Consider the following 22,839-nt stretch of genomic DNA (forward strand, 5'->3'; position numbering starts at 1 on the left):
TACATTATTTAAGTAAAATTTAAAATTGAATTCTAAACATGTTATTAATAGTTCTGTGTTACACACTGAAGGCATATTAATGAATAAAATCAAAAATACATTAAATGTGCTGTAATTGTTAAAAGATACAACTAATACTGAGTCAACTGTCGATCAATTTACATCGACAGTGGTGCAAGATTGTTTTGCTGAATTAAGTTTTTTAGAACTTAAATTTTATTAAGTTTAAACAACCATACATCAGAAATAATTGACATACGTTTTCCATAAATTAGACATCTCAGGATGACGTTTTACAATATAAGCATCACCATACAATCCTAAAATAAGGATCCAATTTAGGTGACAGAGTTAGGCACCATAAACAAAAAACCTAACTTGTTAAAATTGTTTACAAGAATAAAGCTTCTGCTGGACTTCAACGTAGGCTGAAAGTAGATTTTGGAAGTCTGAATAAATGTTATCTTTTCATTTGATACAAATCCCTTACTTTTTCAACCCAGGCGTTATAGGAGGGTGACTCTAAAGCTGAGTTAGGAGCTGCAGTCTCAGCTGGCATATGGAATCTCATAATCTCACCTGAACCACACAGTGTAAATACAAGTTCATATCACATTTCCAACTCTTGGTGTCCTTTAGGAAGGTGGAAAGCATCTATGTTTGCCCATCTGCACTGGAAAGGCATAGCGCAAACTCAAACAACCAAGAGTGATGGTGTAAACAAAATAAAGCTTAAGAATCTTAAATACAAAAACACTTAAGAATGTTATAATCTATCAGAGAGGAAATAAATAAGAAGAATAAAAAATGTTAGTATACTTATACAACTGGTCCTGGTTGAGGCCTGACCTGCCACCAGCTCCACGGATACAGAAATGCAATTCTCCTCTCGGTGAAGAACAGGACCAGTTAGAAGCCTCCTGTTGTTTTTTTAGGCTGAGCCTGGCCATCCCCCAAGAACCAAAGCCCAATCACCAGGTGCTCACTGGCAAGGTCCCACAAATGTCTGACTCTATGATTGTACATGAGTACCTCTATTTAGTACACAAAATGCAAAGGCTGGCTGGTGTAAGCATAAAAAACCTTTCACATCATACTCTTGATTCACTGTATATATATGTTCCTTATGTCACATATAGGGTCATATACAGAATATAGGGATCAAAGTGAATCCTCAATAACATATTTGTGCTTCCCCATGAGTGGAAGGAAGTTGTTCCACACCCATAACAACTGTGAGCTGTAAGGCTAAGACAGGAAGAAGAGGAAAAATAGTGGTGTCGTGACAAAGCAAAGTCTGCAATAGCAGCACAACCCAAGGGTGCAAACAACAGACATGCCAGATGATCATCCAGTGTTCATCTGCTCTCATCAATACATTGATCAAAAGATCTTGATGTGGACAAAAATGGGACCATAAAACAGTGAAATGCCCAACATTTTTTGTATATATATTACTCAGGTGAATGCTGCTCAGCTCCAGATAATGACTCTTTGGTTCATCTCATGGGAATAATCTGCAAACACACAGGGCCAGTGATCTCACCAGATCATCTTGTATAATATGGATAAAAAATATCTGCAAAAGGGGATTTGTGGCTATGTGTCTTTTTGAGGACAGTATTTCTGAAAGGGGCCTCTGCTTTGTCATGCAGAGCATTTGGCAAGAAATATGAGCTTGTTCTCATCAAAAGGAGTCAGTTGAGGTGTTTCGGGCATTGACTCAGGATATTTCCATTTGGAGGTTTTCCAAGTTTGTCCCACTGAGAAAAGACCTGGAACAGAAAAAAAAAATCTTCATCTGTCTTGTTTTTGGCTTTGGAAATAAGCTGTAACAAGAAAAATGGACATCTGCATTTCTCTCCTGGATGTCTTAAACTCAAATCCAAATATTTTATAAAATGTGAATACAAACCGCATAGCTAAAAACATGTGTTTTGTGCTCAGTATTACAATTACAACACACCTACCAAATAATTATGTTTTTAAACCCTGACTTAATATTCTTGTCAATTTTTTTTGTATTATTATTTTAAAAGAAATATTACACTGTTTACCTTTCAAATGGGCTTATAAATTATTGAATGAGATTCCAGCTTTTAATCCTGACCAGTTGACCTTTGTAGCTTTTCCCTTTCTCTATCATTTAGCTGTGATAGAAATGCTGACTTTCAAGAGCAATGCCCTTTCTGTACAACAGACAAAATCTCAAATGATATGGAAGGCATTCTGCTGCAAAAGTCTGCATGGGTGGTGCTTAATACTTACCTGGCAACAGATCCTGTCATCACATGGACGACACTCGACTCCTATTAAAATGTGCTCCGGGGGAGCTTGTTTCCTCTTCGTTAGACTACCTGAGCCAAGGTCACAGTGGGAGAAATCCACACAATAACCTTGATAAACTGACCTCAATGGGTTGTTGCCTATCAATATTGTTATCTGGCAAACGATTCTGCAAACTGGACAATCAGTTTACTTAGCTCAAAATATGATCACATTTTTTAACCTCTCTGATAACTGAAGTTTTTGTTTATTCATTTTTTTGCTTTTGAATGTGAGCCAGGCTAAGAAGAGGAAATGTAATAAAATGATAAGTCATACCCATATAAGAATTATTTGTACATTTGTGACAACGTTGATCTTTGCTGCTTCTTTGCAGCAAGATCAATTCCGTGTGTGGAAGATAAGAAGATGGAAACTAAATCTACAGTAGTCTTTCAATCATGTCAAAAACTTTAACTCAAAAGCTGTTCCATAGTTCTAAAGTTTTAGAGAAAATTTAACTTATAGTTGTGAATTGAAAAACATTGGAATAGAAATTAAAGTTGTAACACTACACGTTTACACTGAATATTTTCAGTGCAGCACTTTATTGTGCAGAATACATAACCTACTGTGTATAGGTTCTGTATGCATGCATAATGAACAAATAATGAGTCGTTTTAAACCTGTATGCATGCAGAATATTTCGGTGCAGAGCTAAGTGTGAAACTCTGTGGTCACCAACTTTAAAAAGTGAGACTAAAACAAAGCTACACAGAGAGGACTATGTCTAAGAACTACTATTTGGGAACATTAAGGATTCTCATAAAACTACAGTGATGATGAGGAAAGAAAGGTTTATCAATAAGATATACATGTGGTAGCATGTAGTAGCAAGCCAAATATAAACATCACAGATACTGGGAAAAATTTTTTAAAAGATTCTGTAGTATTCAATTCCCCCAATAACAATAACATTGATGGGAGGCGATTGTGCCAACAGCTATATGCGTATATGCTGCATTCAGTTACACCTTGTACACTAGATCGTGTAAGTATCAAAACAACTTCAAAGTGATTTGACCATGTTCTCAAATATTGGCACAAAGCTGAAAGTGCTCCAAAAACTTTTCAAAGGTGTTTTGAGGGAGTATTTCCCCGATAGTGTTCATTGTACCAAACAGTTGTTTCTGTAAATGGATACTGAAAATAAAGGTTGGTAATAAGTATGGTAAATGGCCAGTACAGTGCTTCATCTTGTCCCAAAGATTCTGAAGCATTTTGCACTATATTCAGTTATTCATCCATTCATAGTGGTAAGTTACAGCTGACCTGGGGAAGAATCACAGAAGTGAGGCTGCTATACCACTCCAGTCTAACTCTAAATACACTAAAGCTATACTGCTTTACGAAGCTAGAAATGAAACCAGTTCCATCAGATGAAATGGGGGTCGGAGGGTCTGTGTATGAAACAATGTATGAGAAACATTGTGAGGACTTCAGACTGTATCTAAATGGAAGACATTAGTCAGGCCCTATTATTTTCACAAGCAATTGGCTACAAATTACCGCTAAAGATCTGATGATGAAGGAGATGTAGGCATTCCAGTGTCCTCTAGTCTTCTTTAAAAATACATTTCCATGTTATTGCTGCAAAATCATCATAAAATCCATAACTGGTTCTTAAATACAGAATGCGTGTTGCAGCCATGGGGTTTAGAACTTAATATATTTGAAGAAGAAATTTGATCAATAAGAATAAATAAGATGAAAATAGCAAAAATAAAACTCTGGTCAGTTGCCTTGTTCCCTCTGTGATGTCAGCAGAGGAATGTGTTTCTGAAAAATTAGGTTTAGAAGGGTGATCAAATAATGATCTCCAACTAAATACAATAAATATGAAAGCTGACCTTATCAAGCTGTTTTAGAGATTACAAAATATATCTAAAATGAGGTTAAGGGATTTTACAAAAGTCTTGCCAGTTTATTTAACTCTACAAATATGTGAGTTCAATAGCAAATTTAAAATGTTCATTTATTTAGCCTACTACAAACATCATGCTTATTCTTTGTAGAGGCTAGAGTTCATCTTATGCATTGCTTTTCAACAGTACAGCCATACAATTGGCAAATGACCGAATAGCTGGCGGCTCACAGCGCACCGCCTGGTGACAGTACTCCGGGCTGATAAGCGCTCTAAAGAGGTAAGGGACACCCATTCAAGTCTGGGACCGGTCATTTCCTGAACAACCCAGAGAACCGGGAAGTTATTTCCAGGAAGAGAAAAAAAAAAACGTCCTTGTGATCTAGAGCATTAATAACAGAGTTTATAGCCTCCTCTAGTTTTATGCGTCTTGGTGCGATCAGGCGCGTAACAGAAGGTGTGCGCACATGGGCAAACATTTGTCATTTTAACTCAGTGACCGGAAAATAAAATAAATAAAAAAAACTGTTAAAAAGTTAAACTATAGAAGAAAGAAAGAAGATCGAGATGTCTACTTCTTCTACTCCCGGCCGGGAGAACACGAAGAACTCCAGGAAGTTTTCAGGAGAGGCACGTGGAAAGAGACCACCGGATTTGGAGCTCTCTGAAACCGCATTTAATGGGCATGAATCAGGAACAGCTGCGGGCAGCAACGACACAATGCAAGGAGAAGGCAGCTCCCGTGTTGAAGCTCCCCTGGTCACCTGGACCCCTACCTGTCTCATCCCCGGATGTCTGTGCGGATGTCAGTGTACAGCACCGGGGTTCGCCCAGCTGTTACCCGCGCCTACATCCAGGGACGGGTGTATAACTTTCTGGAAAGGCCGTCTGGCTGGAAGTGCTTCATGTATCACTTCACAGTGTAAGTGTTTTCCTCAAATCTTCTTTATGTATAAAATTCTGGATTCGCGGGGTATTTCGTGGGATTATTACACACAGATTCAAATTAAACAGACAGTTAGTTGCACTTGGCAAGTGTTGCATTGGAAGGTCTTGCAATAAGGAGCTGTTCATCTTTTGAATTTAAGAAAAATGCTGATCAGATAGACATGCATCTCCAGGTTCCACTGGGAAAGATGAAAGGACTAGGCTGGAAATAAATGTGATCCATTAAAATTTATGAAATGTTGGGAGCACTGAGATGACACTATTACACACATTTTTAATTTGGAATCATGTTATTTATTTATTTTTTTTGACCAAGCACCAATCTGTATTTAATTTTCCAGAGATGCATTGAGAATTTACTGGATTGTATTCAGAGATCCTTTGAAAAACACACACAATCTTTACTGCCAGATGCAATGTTATTTTTCTTTTCTTTCTAGTTTCTGCACATCAAAGATGAAATCAAGTGAAATCACTGTTTATGTTTTGAATTGATGCAATCCACTTTCATGAAACTCACAAGCTTTAAACTGGATGCATTTGATGGTAACCAGCCAGAGGTTTTGGAATGTGGGATATGGTTTTCTAGCACACCCCCATGTGTGCTGTCCATCCCTGCTTGCTGGCACTGATAGCGGGCAGCTAAACTTGGCAGGATGCATGCTGTGGAGGAGCCAGCGGCCCGGTCTCGCCCTGCTACCCTGTGACCCTCTGGTGTCGGTGGGGACACTGAGGAACGCGGCCTGTCGGAGCGGGTTAGAATCTGAGTGACTCAAAGGGAACATGAGCAAACGTAATGCAACTCCAGCATATTTAAATGGCAAGTTCACAGAGCATTTCAGTACGGAAATTATATGGTTAAACACTGTTCTTTGTTCAGTTAAGTATGTATGTAGCCTTTATTCAACCAGGTATGTCTCATTAAGATAAAAAAAAATGTCTTTGTTCATGAGACCTTGAATTACTGCATTTTTAAATGATATTTCTTGAAAAACAATCTTTTGTTGTGTATAGTTGTTAGTTTTTAATTCTGTGTTTGTTTGATCTTCTTATGTTTAGAAAAACTGATTACTACTAGTTTCATTACATTATTAGGGTCCAATGTTTCTGTTTGCTGCAGCTCATCTACTTTCTTCATGAGAGCATTCTTTGCCATGTTACTGGAAGGTTCTTGTTTCACTAATGTTATGACTTTATTGGCCTAAGGGTTTAATGAAATTGGCCTTTCCCTGCACCCCCTAAAACAAATATGATGTCAATGGCTTTTGTATTGATTGTTGATGCTTAGTAGTGTGAGAGACTGTAAAAGGTTGGTGAGAGTGATGCAGCAGGTTGTAGCATGAAATTGCACATTTGTGCTAAAAGTGGTGATGAAAGGTCTACATGGCTGATTTCTACGTCTCATATGTCCAAATGTGTTTGTGTTAGCCGGCTGTGGATAGAAACAAGGTCAGAGTTAAATAAAGGATATATTTCATGGCCCCTTCAATTGACATTACAGGAAAATACAGCTTTGGTTTGAGGGACAATACAATTGAATTCACATTTTCTGTAGAAACATATGAAACCGCATGTGGAACCTTGCAAAAGCATTTATATATCTTGAACCTTTCCACATTTTGTCAATGTCTCACCTCAAACTATAATACATCATTTTTGTAATTTTATATGATAACTCAACACAAAATATTGTATAACTGTAAAATATTAGATAAAATAGATAAAGAAATGTGGAAACACATGGTTTTTAAATGTTTTTTATGAATAAAGCATAGCATGCATTTGAGTCAATATTATTTAGAGTCCCATTTCAAAGATAAAACTTCAAGTCTTTTGACTTACTTTATGAAACTCCATGCTTTGCATAGGCCTAGGCTAAATTCTTGCCCTTTCTTCTTTGCAATACAGTTGAAGTTCATTTAAACAGATTTAGAATATCTGGAAACATACATTTTCAATGGCTTCTCAACTGGAAGGAGATGTGGACTTTAACTAAGCCATTATAAAACTATTTGCACTTATAGTTATATGTTTGAGATGGTTGTTTGCTAAAAGGTGAACCTCTGCCATTCTAAAGTTATTCCCATACTTGAACATTTCTATCACAATTTCACTGTATTTGGCTTCCTTCATTTTTTATTTTTATTAGTAAAACCATTTTGAGGCATTGTATAGCTTTCGTTTTACATCCCAATTATGCATTACTTTGCATGTGTATCTTTTAAAATTCCAATAAAATACACTAAGGTTGCATAGAGTCTGAGAATATTTTGTGATAAAACGTGGTAAAGTTCAAATGGTAAAAACATTTAGCAAGGCACTATGCAAATACTTATATAAATTGTAGCTAGATCATAATCAGATGTACTGGATATTCTGAGAGTGATTGATCAGCATGCAGTTTTGTGATATGAAATCTTACTGTAGGTATCTGGGGCTCAGTACAGAACTTTGTTTTGCAAATATTTGAGAGAACAGCAGCTATGAAAAACCATGTTCTTGTCATTGACCCAGAACTCAAACATCAAAGTGACCCAAAGCCTTATCAGAATGTTTCTTGTGTGTTTGCACTTGGATATACATACATTTGGTGATACAGTTTAACTTGGGCTTTAGGATCTGTTCCATTATGGTAAATATTATTAATAACATTGTTTGTGTACAGTATATGTACATAAAATATGTAAATATGCACAAGTACATATTTAGCTTCATGGAACAGATAACATCCATTGCAACACTGCAATATAGAATGGTTGTACATATTTAGTTCTCCTTTTTGTTTCAGCAAAACTTTTTCCTTGTGTTTCTGTGCGAGTGACAAATAGCTAAATGGGATGTTTTGGTCAGCAGCAGCATGGATTCACCCCACATGCTGGGCGTAGATGCGTCAGCTGGGAGAGTTAAAAGAAAACGGATATCTCAGTGTTTTCCAGACTCATCTCTATTAAACTAAACCACTTATTCTGACAAACAGTCAGAGGGAGGAAGTTCAGACATGCATCAATGATTTAACAAAAAGACTAAGAGATCACAAAGCGTTACCCGTCTTTACTAGAGACACATTTTGACTCACTGTTAGTATTTTATTTTATTGTTTACTGCAATTGTGTGATTTTCTCTTTTCTTTTCAAGGTGCTCCAGTTGTTACACACCTTGTCAAACTTTCCCCCCGAAATATCTGCAATTTAACTCAACAGATGCTCACATTTTCAGTGAACCACAATATCAACATTGTTTTACCTATTATTTACATACTGACTGCACTTTGGACAGATAATTTGACAAAGATTTACACCATCTATGTTACAGCCTTAAATCAATTTAGGAATTATTTCTTGATGGAATAAACATAATAGTGTCTAGTGACATGGTCAGTAGGGTAACCCCCAGTTCTCACTCTATGCTTTCCTACACACACAGTACAACATAGTGCAAGTGAACCTGTCCATCAATAATAGATAGGTGGAATGCTTTGAGCTTTTGTTTAGAGTTCAGTGGAGCCTGTGCTGCTGAGCCTTTGTATTATTTTGTCTGTTGCTACACCAAGCTCTTGGGTGCTAAAAAGAGACAGAGGCTGTATTTTCTAAGGGTCTTGAGGTAAAGAAATTGTAGAAGGATAGAGCAGTTAGTGGTGAGAGAAAGACAAGTTAGAAAGTCTTTGCTAAATAAATACTGAGCAATCAAAGCTCAGGATTGTTTATGTTTATCATCATTGCAAATGACATAAAATAAAATAGATAGGGCTTCACTGAAAAAATAGCTATTGCCATAACAAAATGACTCCTCTGCTGTTGAGTCTCTTTTCATTATTATTATTTTTTTCTCACTGCTTCTGTCACACATATAATGACATAAACATGCAATGACCAGTGATTAAATATTTATCACAGCTATTTTACTTTTCATTTTCCAGAAGACAAACATACTTTCATTTACATATGCAACATCCTGGGGACTGAATTTAGGGGACTCCAGTGTCATTTTTACTGTGTTGTTTTGTCTCCATGTTTAGTCATTTCAGACAGGACCATCTGCTTTAGTGGTGTTATCCAGCAGCCCTGAGCAGATCCCTCCTCGGTCTTTTATCTGTGTTGACGTGTGGTGTGCACGTTTTTGACTCTGTGTGTGTGTGTTAGCACAGAGGGGGGGCATTTGGATTCCTGGCTGGACTTCAATAAACGGGAAGCAGTAGCAAGAAGTGATAAGGGTCTTCGTAGTGCAAACAAAACTGTTGCTACACATACTTTCCATCAGGTCTACTCGAATAGGATTAACTCTGTGATTACTTATGATTCTTTAGTACAAGTTGAAATCTTCAAAGACAAGACAAAGGACTAAATTCTTATTGATGTCATAAAATGTCACGCTTTGTGAAAGTTTCACTTTTTGGTTTAAAGATACACTATTCCACGTGCAAACATTTACGCATTTTCTGAATTTGACATATTGTCAATGTTTAAATGGAGAAAAAAAAGGAAAAATTGATGCTGGGTAAAATTCCTTGACTTTGAAGTATCACCATGTGTCATGAGATGGACACAAAGTTGAATTGTTTGCTTCTCCATTGTTCTGCATTGAAGCTTTTCTGGATGCATTGTCTTTCCATTGTTTTCTTTTATAAGCCTTTTTGTTGCTTTTTCTTACTTCCTGCCAATTTCCTGAAATTTAATTTAGTTATACCTTCAACTAATGGCGTCTCAGATGTCTTAAAGCTGTTTCCTTGACTTGACTCACTGTAATTCAGCAGGCATTTCGACATTTGTGACTTTTTACCTTGATATTTCAGTCTTCATTGTGTAGATTTAGTCTGCAGCTGTCACCATTTTAAGGTTCGCTCACACATATCATCCAGGTGCACTGAGAGGATAATGTAAACGTTACAATTTGGATGCTCACAGCTATGCACAGGATCCATGTCCGTCTGCTCTGCAGTGATAACACAGAGTGACTCTGCAGTAGATCTAGTTAATGTCATCATTTCCAAACTCAGCAGTGTTATAACAGCCACATGTTTTCTGCTCTGGAGAGCAGCAACTCATTGAGATGGTGATTATTCTACTTGTTCAGTAAATTACCATTATCTAGTATATGGGTTAACAAGAGTAATGGGGATCAAAGGGAGAATCTACATCGTCTCTTTATTAATCCTGAAGCTTATAGCAGTATGAGATATTCATCTGAAAGTAACACAATCCACAGAATCTGATAATGTGCCATTAGCTTATAGCTTTTTAGCTATGTCAGGGTGAAACCTGAGTGTTTCATTTTTTTTTAATTTTTTTTTACAATAAAACTCTTCACTGGGTTTCATTCATACGGGATTTATTTTGCCTAAAGATAATGTTAAAAAGTGTTACTTCCTAAGACCCCAGTCTGAATGAGCAATGAGTACGAGAGGTCCAAAGCTTACTGTAAACACTGAATAGTCAATTTTGACTAAGTATTAAAATAGGCAGCAACTAAAACAGTAGCAAACATTATACATAAAAAAATCAAGCTCACGTTCAATTCTGTGAATTCCCTTGTCTGTTTCCACATCAATCATAGGTTAGTAATCTCTTTTGGGTTTAACACTCTCAAGATTGCAGCATGGAGTAAACTCTGGATTGTGCTACTATTTCTCTGTCAAAATTGGGGTTCATAAAGATTTTTTTTATTTTTTTTGTTTAGAATTACTTTAACAATTCTTTTGGGGTTTCTCAACACAACAAGATACTGCATCCTCTGTTTTTAAAAGGTGATGTGCTTTATTTCTGCCCCTGATTCTAAGAGAGGATTGCACTAAATATATGTAGACAAGACAACCCCTCACATGTTCAGAAAATACAATGCTTAAAATTTCAGCTTTTCTTATTCCACAAACAAAGCAGGTGTTGAAATGATCAAACAGAAAGGAGGTAAAAAATAGATGAAATAAAGTTCTGACCTGTCAAGTACTTGCTGAGTGATGCATGTTTCTAGTTCACTGCTGCAGATATAAAAAGGCAGGGAAGTCTATTAGATTGCAGATATATTATATAACCACTTTGCAATATGTACTGCACATCCTTGTTTTTCACAAGCAGGTTTCTTGTGAAAAAGAAACCTTGTGATTTTGACCTGGTAGTATTACTTACTAATAAATTGATGTTGGGAAATATCTGCCTTTGTGTTTAGTTTCAGAATAAGAAGAACACAGTCAATTAACCAAATAGTGAATTCTTTAGTAGCATTGATTACTGCAACAGTGTCTTCTTAGGTCTGTTTGAAAAGTCAGACAGACCAGACAATTTTCTAACTTTCATGTCTAAGCTTAAATGCCCTTAAGCCAATTTCTTGAACATCATAGTAAGTTGACTGTACTCCAATGACATCCACAGTCAACAAATCTCAATCCAATAGAATACCTCTGGAATGTGGTGAAACAGAACATTCCTATCAGGGATATGCAAGCAACCAATCTTCAGTTACTGCATTTTGCTATCGAGTCAATATGTACTAAAATCACTGTGGAATGTCTCTGACACTTTGTTGAATCTGTGCCATAAAGGACTCAGGCACTTTTGAAGGCAAAGAGAGTCTAGGTGAGGTGTATCTAAGAGAGTCAGTGTATGCAGCTATACTACTCGTTGATATGGTAAAGATGATGTCCAAGAAGATCCTGTGTTTATAACTCAGAAATATGGGACACACATTAAATATTGGATGACTCCACATTTTAAGTGATGTGTGGAAACCCTAAAGCTAGGATAGGCTCCATCTTCCTTGTGACCTTGAGTAAGATTAGATGGGTATAAAAAATAATTGATGATGTCATTACAGTAATTTTTTTGCACTCTTGTCAATAATAGACGAAGAAAAGCATCTGGCAGATCGTTTCTTATCGGCTGTTATGCAAATCACATTTACTTCTAATTCCATGTTAACTGCATGCTGCTTCCTATATAGGTCAATGAATCACAAGAATAAAACAAGCCTTTGGATTTATTCACAATCTCCTATTTCATTCACTTTCGTTCAAGCTTTTATCCTCACATTTCTCACCACCTCTTGCCAGCAGAATAATGAGTTTGTCCTTCCTTCAATGTCAACCTTTCTGCAAAATTTCATAAAACGTTCATTTTCTATTTTACCTGGTAAATAGCTGAACCGCTGAAACACCTTCATCCAAATTTAGCGGTGATAACAGAGACAAAACTGAAGCAAATGAAATGAAAACAGGAGCTCTGGCCCTACTTGATGGGTTGAAACACATGAGAGCAAGAAAATAAGTTGAGATGGACTCGTGAGTTATATTGCAGTTCACCCTGCTTGCCTGACTTCCTCTTCTTCGATTGAAATTGAAAAGGATCCCTCATATTGACTTTTATGAAAATCTCTGAAAAATGATATACACAGGGAAGCAGACTGTATTCTGATTTTCATTTCTGGTTGCAAGTTACTACATTTGAATTTCAAAAACAAACAACTCTTTTTATTCAGATCTCAAAACATGTTCATAAAAAGACTCATGAAATCAAGTTCATCCCTAAATCCGTAATCTCTAAGAGTCAGAACTGGATTTATATTGATGCTACTTCTTTCTGTGGTGAAGTGTCAAAGCAGCTTCAAGCCTTTACTTGAAGAATTGTGGCTTTTATTATAAGTAGCTTGAAGGGTTTTGAACATCTTTTTGTAGTCACATTTTGAAGCACTTTTCAACTCAAGAGGGATATTGGTTAAAGAGTAATTTAGTACTTAGAGATAGTGTAAGTGGGTTGTAAAATTCACTATATGCACATGTGACACATTCTGCATGTTCTTTGCATTTAAGTGCATACATTTTCTAAAAGTTCAGTTTTCCCTTTAGAGCAGTTTCCCCAGTTTTTTGTCAGATACTTGAACTAAAAACACCAAAGTTGAGTTAAGGCTTTTCACTTTTGATCAGAATCTGAAATGTTGACATAAATATGAGCAGGGATTGAGGAGATTCATGTTTGCCTGACAGACTGCAAGCAACATAGAGCTTTGATTTGAGAAGTGTTTTTTTTATTGGTGTAGAAGGTTCAGTTCAGCTTAATTATAGACACAGCTCCCACAGGAATATAGAAAGTGACTTCTAACATAAACAACATTTCAATCAAGACATTTTCTGCTTTGATCTATACAGGTTCCTCATAGTACTGGCCTGTCTGATCCTCAGTGTCCTCTCTACCATCGACCAATTCCAAGCTCTGGCTCACACAACTCTCTTCTGGATGGTAAGTTTAGATTCAAATATTCAGACATTCCTAATAGAAAAATACAGCAAAATGAAACGCAAGTCAAGTGCCAAGAAAACATAAAGAAGGGAGAATATAAGGCTGTAATGTAAATACAATGTCAGAACAGTCATAACATAAAAATATCACTTTTGTCATGGGAATATATCCTACAGGTGCAATCTCCATCTGAGTATATAATTATTTATGAAAACATTACAAAGTGTGATAAACTCAGCTTACATGAATACTCTGGTAAACCTAAGTTAAAAATGGCCCCAAAAGCAATAATCATTGGTATTTAAAACAAAGGTGACAAAAAGATCATATTAAAAACATATTATATTGGCTCAGCAAGTTTATTTTGACAGTGCACACAGTAGCTATTTTTGACTCAATCAGTGCAAAAACAAAGAAGGATTTCTTTTGATCTGCACATCCATCAATATCACTGTCATCATCAAGCTTTGTGAATTTCATCTAGATAATTACCATCACCTCTAAGTAAATGGTATCTAAGGCTGTGTTGTAGAGAAAAGAATAACCCTCTTGAAACAGAGCTCGAAGTTAAATGTTAAAATCTCTGCAAAGACAGATATTTTAACATTCTGTGAAAGAACTTGCCTTTCAGTGTGGAGTTTATGTCTTTTGTTTATAAATGTGTGGCATTTCTCGAGGTTTTCCAGTTTCCACCCACAATCGAAGACCACTATTTGATGCTTCAAAGTGCCATTCTGCATGTGCCGACGGTTGTTTGTCTTCCAATGGCTTGAAGTTTATCCTGCTTTACACTCTGGATAGGTTTAATCAAGTAAATACAATATGTGCGGATGAATACTCTGTAAATATGAACACTTCCTCTGTGATTGAATAAAGCTAAATTCCAATAGACAGTATGCCAGTGGCAGGTAGCAAAGACTCTTCTTCCTCACAAAAAATAATAATGACTATTCCTTGGATGTAAATTGCCGTATTAGTTATTGTAGGTATTATTTGCCTCAGTTGAGCGATTCAGATTAAGTTCATTTTGGACTTCTGTCAATGAATTGGTTAAATGCTTAATGTAAAAAAATCTAATCTCATGTCCTTAAAAGTAACATTATTGGATATAGGCTAAAAAATCGGACTCAAATAAAACTACTTAAATGGAACTACATAAGGCATTTTAAAAACAATTTCAGTGTGTCCTGCTGCCTTAACAGAGCTAACGCAACTCATCTAAAATCAATATTTAAAGGGATAAACTTAACCCCATTCTTCTCAGCCAGGGGAATGTTTGGTGGGGGCTCAGTCCCTCAAACTCAGATGAAAGAAAATCCCGTTTAAGGAATAAAAGAGCTGAAAATTTGCTGTGTGTAGAAATGAAGAGTGCTACATGTGACAAGTTCACCTTGGATTGAGAATATTTGGATGAGATGAGAACGAGTGCTTCTTGAGCTGTTACATTAGGTGCCAGATCCTAGAAGTATATTATCAGCTTCATGAGGAAAACAGTAAAACATGATTGTGTGGATCTGTAATTAAAATGAAGAATTGTAAGTTTATCATTATCACACAATCAGGAAATATACATTTCCTTTGCAAAAATATTTTCCACCTTAGGTTTCCCCTCAGGAGATGTTTAATCTTCCTATTCTTCTTCTCAACTCAGATAATGAATAATTAATATTTACGACTGAACCTCTAGAAATCCCAGACATTCATCTGTTTCGTTCTCTGACCCAGGGGGATTGTTTAATGCTTGGTGCTTTCTAGTTGGGAGAATTTCTCTGACCCCCCCACTCCTTCATTCGTTCCTCCTCTACAACATAAGCCTTTCTTTTTATATTCCTTCTTTCTTCCTTCACACTCAAGGTTAACAGAGACCACACTGTGCTTTGAGGTGCAACTCTGGCTGATGTGCTTTTGGTCAGATGCTTGGCAGTCTGCTCCAAAGATTTATTTTTTTTTTTTTTCACTTTTTAGGATGCAAAACATGGATCATTTAAACAAATGAGTCAAATTTTACAGTGAATTGTAATTCTGACATATACTCCCAATGCCTTGGTGAGATATAAAATGTTTCACTTCAAATTTTAATGAGTAATAAAGATTTTTTATTTTTTTTTTACCCAATTGCTGATTTCCTTTTCTTCTAAGAAATTACATAAGTGGGGGTATAAACAAAGTTTGCATGTAAAATGATGATTGATTTGGGTCAAAGATGTTGCCGTGAGGAACTCTGGGACTTTGACTCTGCGTGGGGGAAATGACTTTGGGAGGAATCCTAGATTTATTGTTCTCCTTGTGGCTTCTATAATGAGAGAAAATGGAAGAGCAGGAGCAGTAAAAGGTGGACCTGTGATCATTATGTGACTTAGAGGTTAGAAAGATGTATTGGTTTTAGTCTTTTTAATTGTTATATCTTTATTCACAAATATCTGTCTTTTAATGGAGTACTAAAAAATCCTCTGCCACATTCAAAAACTTTATTTTATGTTAGCAAATCAAACAAACTTAAATGTATTTATTTGTACTTAAATAAAAAAAAAGAGAACAATATTAATCAGCACATTAGAATGAATTGGAAATAAGATAAAACTGAGATTTATTTTAATTGCATGACTTATTCCAGCTTTATCACTACAGTGAAATCACTAGCATGGCTGTATATTTTCATAGATGAACATCAGATTATGATTTGCCCAAGATACAAAGGAACACACAACACATCCCTGATGATCCTGATTAAAACGAGGTCAGAAAATCTACTAGACTCCTTGCAGTAACCATGTGCAGTGACTTCCGCTCCAGCCTTCTCGATTATCTATGAAACTGGCTTCACAAGGCATTAGTGTAGCTTGGGCACCAGTGTTGCTTATCTGTCAAATGGATTTCCTCTGAAATCATATAAATGGGCCAGTCTTCGCAATCTTTTCAGAAAGATGTCCCCTCAAGCTGACTTTTTCACACAGCTGAAAATGATTTCAATTTAAACACAATGTGAGTTGAAATTCAGCCATTACAAAGGTTAGCTACATCGCTAAGATCACCTATTTCTCAGTTTGAGTGGATATTAAGTTGTTACTTTAACACACTTGAAGACAGTTTCATATTGACATCTTAATTTATGATTTTGGAAAGTAGACATGTCTTATGCAACATATTTCCCCATATATCTATAAAACTTCCATGAAATAAGAGGGAGAACCTTAATGATGTAGCCTCCTATTGTAACTATTAGGATGTAAAATACACACAAGCCTAAAATCAACTTCAAAACAATCTGAAGTAACTTACATTGTTAAAATATACAATTTGACTTTAAATTCTGATTCAAATATGATGTTTTGGTTATGTCTTAAATCTTGTCATTAATTTCATAAATGGGTTTTAGATTTTTTAGTGCTAACCATTTATTTATTTTTATTTTTTCAAAAACAGCTGGCTATATGTTCTACTGTAAGTCCAAGGGTAATGTGTGGTCAGGCCTAGATACTAAGTCATAATTTGCAAAGAAAGCAAAAACAATGTTTGGCCTTTTGCCTTTCTTCTAAGTAACATTTCCAGTTCAAAGGTATTCCTCTTTATAGCTCATCACACACTTGCAGAACATTTCCTTCTGTACCTTCTGTGTTAAATTATGAAAAAGACCTAATAAAATACAGATGAAGATACAGCTAAAAAGTCACAGTTTGGTCTGACTAATTTGGCAATTTGTGATTACACATTAGCTTCCTTTGACTAATATCCTACAGATTTAAGTGAATAAAAATGGTTTGTGCATATTTTTTATCCCTCACTGTTGGTTTGTTGCTTTTTCTTTGGAAAGGCAGCTTATTTTTCAACCGCGATGTAAAAACCACCAATGATTAAATTAGGAAATGAAACAGTTGGCTGAACATTAGCTTCCGGAAGTACAATTAAACATATATTCATCCAATTTCTTTTCAAACGGTGCTATTTTATATTCATTGACTCTGATAAAGAAAGCACTACTAAGAACACTGCTAAAAAATGTGCAGTTCAACATGGAAACACCATTTGTCAGAACTCTTTAGTGTATTCTCTTCATTCACTCCGTAGATAGTGTCATCATAAAAAAGAAATCAATGCGGCTATTGACTTTCTCTCAGTTCTTTTTCCTTATGGCTGTCAAATATGAAAGACATAGCTGGATGAAACTGCATTTTACAAAAGCTCATTAATTTCTACTCACTGGACTCACCAGGCAGTCCTTCTTTATTGTAATGTGGCAATTGTGTTGACTGTATTCAATCACCATGAATTAAAAAAAATGAACAGATGGAATTACATTGAAGTATAGAAGTAATATATGTAACTGACACAAACATGTTTTCCAAACTTTGCGGGCAAAGTTTTAGACAGTGTAGAATGGTAGATTCATATTTGTTCTATGCAAGATTTTTTAAAAATCATAACATGTTATTGAATAAAAATACAGACTATCTGTATTTTCCATTGCTGAAAAACCTTCCAATCTGATTAGCAAATTGCTATAAAAGGAAAGATGTGCAGGCGTTTGTCGTTTTATTTTGTCAATTTTCAATGACAAAAATATGTCATGCTTATTTTAGCTATGCTTAGAAAACAACGAAACCCTTCCGTTTTGCACCAAGTTGTTCTAATATATGATAGGAATGTCTCAAAGAACATTCCTTGAAAGTGTCCATCAAACAGAATAATTAATTTCCACCAGAGGAGGGCACTAATGAATCATGTTTCCACCAACGCAGAGCTTGTTCAGCACTGGCAGCATGTGGAGTTGTGTGCACCAAGAAGGTGAAACTTTTGGACACTAATTTGACAGAAGACCAGCGATTAGAAAGTTACTTCTATCCAATAAAGTAAACTGAGAAAGATTTAAATATGCTGTCCAACGGTAATGTGTGGTCAGGCCTAGATACTAAAATATCATAGCGTTGCTTAGACCAATAGGACCAACCAGAGATAGCTGGTTAGAGCAGCTCCATAACTGTAAATATTGTGAGATGTATGTAGTCAAATGAGACTGTCCATGCAAGTAGCGACCTGTTGTGCAGAAAAAAAATGAGAAAAATTAAAGGGCTTAAATGGTAGCTTTAGAATAAGCAAGATTTCTGCTTCATTGATTATAATTTCAGTTGTAGTCAAAGAGGTTTGGTTCACATATCTTATGTCCTCTTTCTGGAAGTCAGAAGCATGTTGTTACAGTTCCAATTCAGAAAATTCATTTTGAGCAACTTCAGCTTTTAAAATTCACAAAACAGATTGGAAAAAAAAAAATAAAATTCAAACCACTTTTCCAACAGAGAGCCATCTTGTTTTAGAACGTGAATGTGTTCTCCTTACCTTGAAGGTGCAGGTTACTATCTATAAGGTGCAATTACTACAAATATTATTTTGTCCTCAGTGCAATAAAAGCAACTCTGGCCAACTTTAAGATATTTTATGAAGTTTAACACTTATATTCCTTGTTATTAAGTATTAGAACTATACCAATCCAGTTCAGGTAAAAGAACTGAAGTAGATCAAGTTAGAGTGTATGTTATGAATTCTGTAATGAATTAGATTGAAATGGAATAACTGGTTTGAATGGAATGTGTTGCATATTACCAGATATGAACTTGGCCTACTTTTTATACAGGTTGCTCTGAAATACATATTTTTTTCTAATTTGTCTATATTTGTATATATTTGCACTGTTTAAATACAATACTAAGCCTTTTCCATGGTACCTAACCATAGATGTCACCTTTAAAAATGATCAAGCAACCAATAGATATCATGCACCAGTAAATCAGAATTAGCTACATATAGACAGCAGATGAATCAAAGGACAATTCCATAATTTGGTGCCAGTTAAACACAAACAAATTGCTTATCTGCTCAGGTACACTCAATAATTAGGTCATATTCTGTTGCTCCATCCATCTTTTCTAAAATCTATATCTCTATTTACATCAGAAAATCACAATCTTCAACGGTAATAATTTTCTCCAAGAGGGATCCTGATAGAAAAATCAGATGAAAAACAATCTGAAGAACCCTTCTTTAAAAACAACACAATACGGATAAATTCTTTGAACAAGCATGTCTTGGTCACATATTAATCAGGCACAAGTGCACTGTAGCCGAGTCGGAGAACTCATCAATGAGGTGACACGAATGAAACATTAACGAATGGTGTCTCTTCTGAGGGAGAATCAATATCCTTAATTAATTGTGTGACAAGATTAAGACACTGTGAAAAGCTTTACAGAGAGCTCACATTTATAATTTAACCATATTTGTTTTAAAGCAAAGGAGGTACAAAACCTGAACAGCTGTTCAGGTGCTGTTGCACCAAGTAACCTGCAACAACATCTGATGTTTGTTTTCTATCCTTCTGTCCCTCTGCCTCATTTGTCTAACAGGAAATCGTCCTTGTGGTGTTCTTCGGTGTGGAATATTTTGTCCGCATTTGGTCCGCAGGCTGCCGCAGTAAATATGTTGGCATCTGGGGCCGACTACGCTTTGCCAGGAAGCCAATATCTATTATAGGTGAAAACACAATCCCCATACACTTGTATATCTCTACCCATGCACACAAGCAGACATGTCACTCCTCACCCACTCTTGTAATTTTTAAACAAAACTGGCAATGTAGCCTGAGCCTCTTCCTAAATGAGATAGTTAAGACAAATTCGGCATGAAATTAAAACTGTCACTGCAATATTTTCTTACGTTTAGATTCTATTGTTGAGATTTGTGCCTCCAGGTGCTTATTCTTAAATGTGCCACTGTGAATATTATTATTACTCACACTTTCACATTTTACCTGATTAACATAATTACTTGAATTTTTAAAAAGCCAATTTTCTTTTTTTTTTTATTTGTTTCTATCCTAAAATAAACCCCTGTTATCTCATTGATAAACAACTCCAATATGTTCATGTCCCTAACTATGCCAAATTTAAACAAAGATTCATGTGCTTCATTATCACAGATCTGATAGTGGTTGTCGCTTCGATAGTTGTGTTGTCAGTGGGCTCGAAAGGCCAGGTTTTTGCCACCTCTGCAGTAAGGTAAGTAATTTTATGTGTTCAGGCAGACAATGTAAGACATAAACTCTTTAGAGTCCCGTTTTAGAGTGACTGCCAGGACCTTAACTCTTTTTCTCCATTGGTATAAAAATGTACCTCGTTAATTTCTATCATACTTGAAAATACTTTAGTCCTATTGTGTCTAGGCATGCCTTGCAAAAGTATTCATTTCCCAAAACCTTTTCAGGGTTTTCGATTACATACACATACTGGACAGTATTTCAAAGGAATTTTATGCAACAGATCAACACAAAGTAACATATTTGTGAAAAAAAGAACAAGCCTGTGAACAAATAAAATCTGAGCAGTCTGGAATGCAACTATATGCAGTTCCCCAATACTTTGAAGTCATACTTTGAAGATAAGCTAACATTCATGCCCAATCAGATTTGCATATCAAGAGGCTGAAGTATTTTCCCATTATTTCTCACAAACCCATTCCAGATGAACATGCATTTTCAAAACTTGGCACTGCTATATTTCGCTTGATCCACCTTCCAATCTGATGAGCTTCTTTGTTATTCTGAAGAAAAGCTTTCTCACTGGATGATGCTGCCACTGCCATGTTTTATTGTAGGGACAATGTGGTCAGGGCAATGTGCATTCTTAGTTTCCTGCTTCATATAGCATATAACACCAGAAAATTACATGTATGCCTCATTGAGCAGAGCACACTGTGCTGCATCCTGTGTTCTGCATCCTGGCTGTGCTTCCTCTATTGGTATTTCAAACTGCAAACAGGAGTTCTATCGGTTTTCTTTCAAAAACTATCTTCTTCTTGCCACTCTGAAATTAAAATCCGATTTGTGGCATGACCAATATTTGTACCGTCAACACCTGAACTATGGACATGTGGAGCTACATCCACTTTCTCATTGGCTTTTTAGCTGCTGGTCTTTTTGTCTGGTCTTTCAGTTCAAATCTATAACTAACAACTAGGTTTGAAATTGTGCCATGCTCTTTTAAGATTATGGATTTGACAATGTTCTGTGAGATCTTGAAATCTGGGCTATTATTTTAAAACTGAAACATTCTTTACATGTCTTCAGATTGTTATCTTGACCTGTCTGTTAATCGAACACAAATACACCACAGTTTCAGATTTTTGCTTGTAAAAATGAGTATCAGGTAAAACTTCCTTTCACTTTACAATTTGGCTCTTCTCCATTGGTCTATAACATAAAATCTTACATCATTACTGAAAAGTTAGTGGTTGTAACTTGAGAAACTTTGGGCAAGATTATGATGTAGGGATAATTTTGCAAGGCAATGTAGAACACCAGGTTAGAGTGGCAGCTGTCCTCCACATGACCCTAACCTTAAAGTCATTTGGTGCATTTCATTAGCAGCTAAATTATGTAACATCTATTATACTTCCATGCTATTGTCTGCACTGGGATGTCTACTTGTATTTGGCAAACATATATTGTCAGCAGGTAAAAGTGTTGCATTTTTCCAGAGGGATTCGCTTCCTGCAGATCCTGCGAATGCTGCATGTTGACAGGCAGGGAGGAACCTGGCGTCTCCTGGGCTCAGTTGTCTTCATCCATCGGCAGGTACAAAATCACAGCTCTAAATGTGTTGTATATTTCAAGTCCACAGTCATTCCTGTCACGGGATTTCAGACTATTATAAATATGCTGGGGACTTTCCATCTGGGAGTAATAGCCTCTCACATCAGGTATTATTTTTCTCACTGTGCAATGAAATAGATGGTCTTCATATGAATATACATCATATGGTCAAAATAGTATTCAGAGCAGAGAAGTACAAAAAAAAAGCTCAATTATGAACATGGTTAGGTTTTCAGTTTTATAGACACATTAGCTGGAAAGGATTATGTCTTTCTCCAGGGTGTCATTTAACCGAGACACAGAGGTGGCTGTGATTATCCCCAGTGGCCATGGTCGCTGCCTTTAATGTCCATATGAAAGTGATGAGTGATGAGCAGGGTGTCAGGAATTTTACTCATTCAGGGCCACTGCTGTTCTTCCTTGCCTTCATGATGACTATATCACTTTTTGCTGCTGAGGGTATCGACAGCTGCTGACCTTAGATATGAAGGCAGTTAATATTGGTGCAGAGACCTTTTCCAAACGGAGATTGTTGATGTTGACAGCTTTGTAAAAATGTTAAACAGATAAAACAAGATGTTCACAAAGACTACTTTTAAATTGACAGTGTCAGATGGTGATTTAATAAGTACATTTTTGTACTTTTCTATTAATCTTGAGTAATAACATCAGGTGTAACATCTGGTGCCTTTTTATAGGTTGTTAAAAGTTACTCATTAAAACAGTGTAAATACAAAGCAAATGCATATGAAGCAATGTAAGATAAAGCAAAAGCACACTGTATCGATCTATTTATATACTCATGTTATTCAAGTTATACTTTCAAAATTACAATCTTCAAA

At 36.0% G+C, this 22,839-nt stretch overlaps 1 protein-coding gene across 1 annotated transcript; it reads left to right on the forward strand.

Annotated features, from left to right (window-relative positions):
* Positions 1 to 4,756: 4,756 nt before the first annotated feature.
* On the forward strand, positions 4,757 to 21,979 carry LOC129357077 (potassium voltage-gated channel subfamily KQT member 1-like; the record flags this gene model as incomplete). The annotated part of the gene is given in 6 exon segments (XM_055026595.1): positions 4,757 to 4,940; positions 4,943 to 5,111; positions 13,269 to 13,359; positions 19,755 to 19,881; positions 20,327 to 20,405; positions 21,883 to 21,979. Coding segments are annotated over 6 exon segments (747 nt in total), but the record flags the coding sequence as incomplete, so codon positions are not given.
* Between the last annotated feature and the right edge of the window lie 860 nt (positions 21,980 to 22,839).

This window comes from Poeciliopsis prolifica, unplaced genomic scaffold, assembly GCF_027474105.1.
Source record: "Poeciliopsis prolifica strain line A6 unplaced genomic scaffold, Auburn_PproV2 SCAFFOLD229, whole genome shotgun sequence".
NCBI lineage: Eukaryota > Metazoa > Chordata > Actinopteri > Cyprinodontiformes > Poeciliidae > Poeciliopsis > Poeciliopsis prolifica.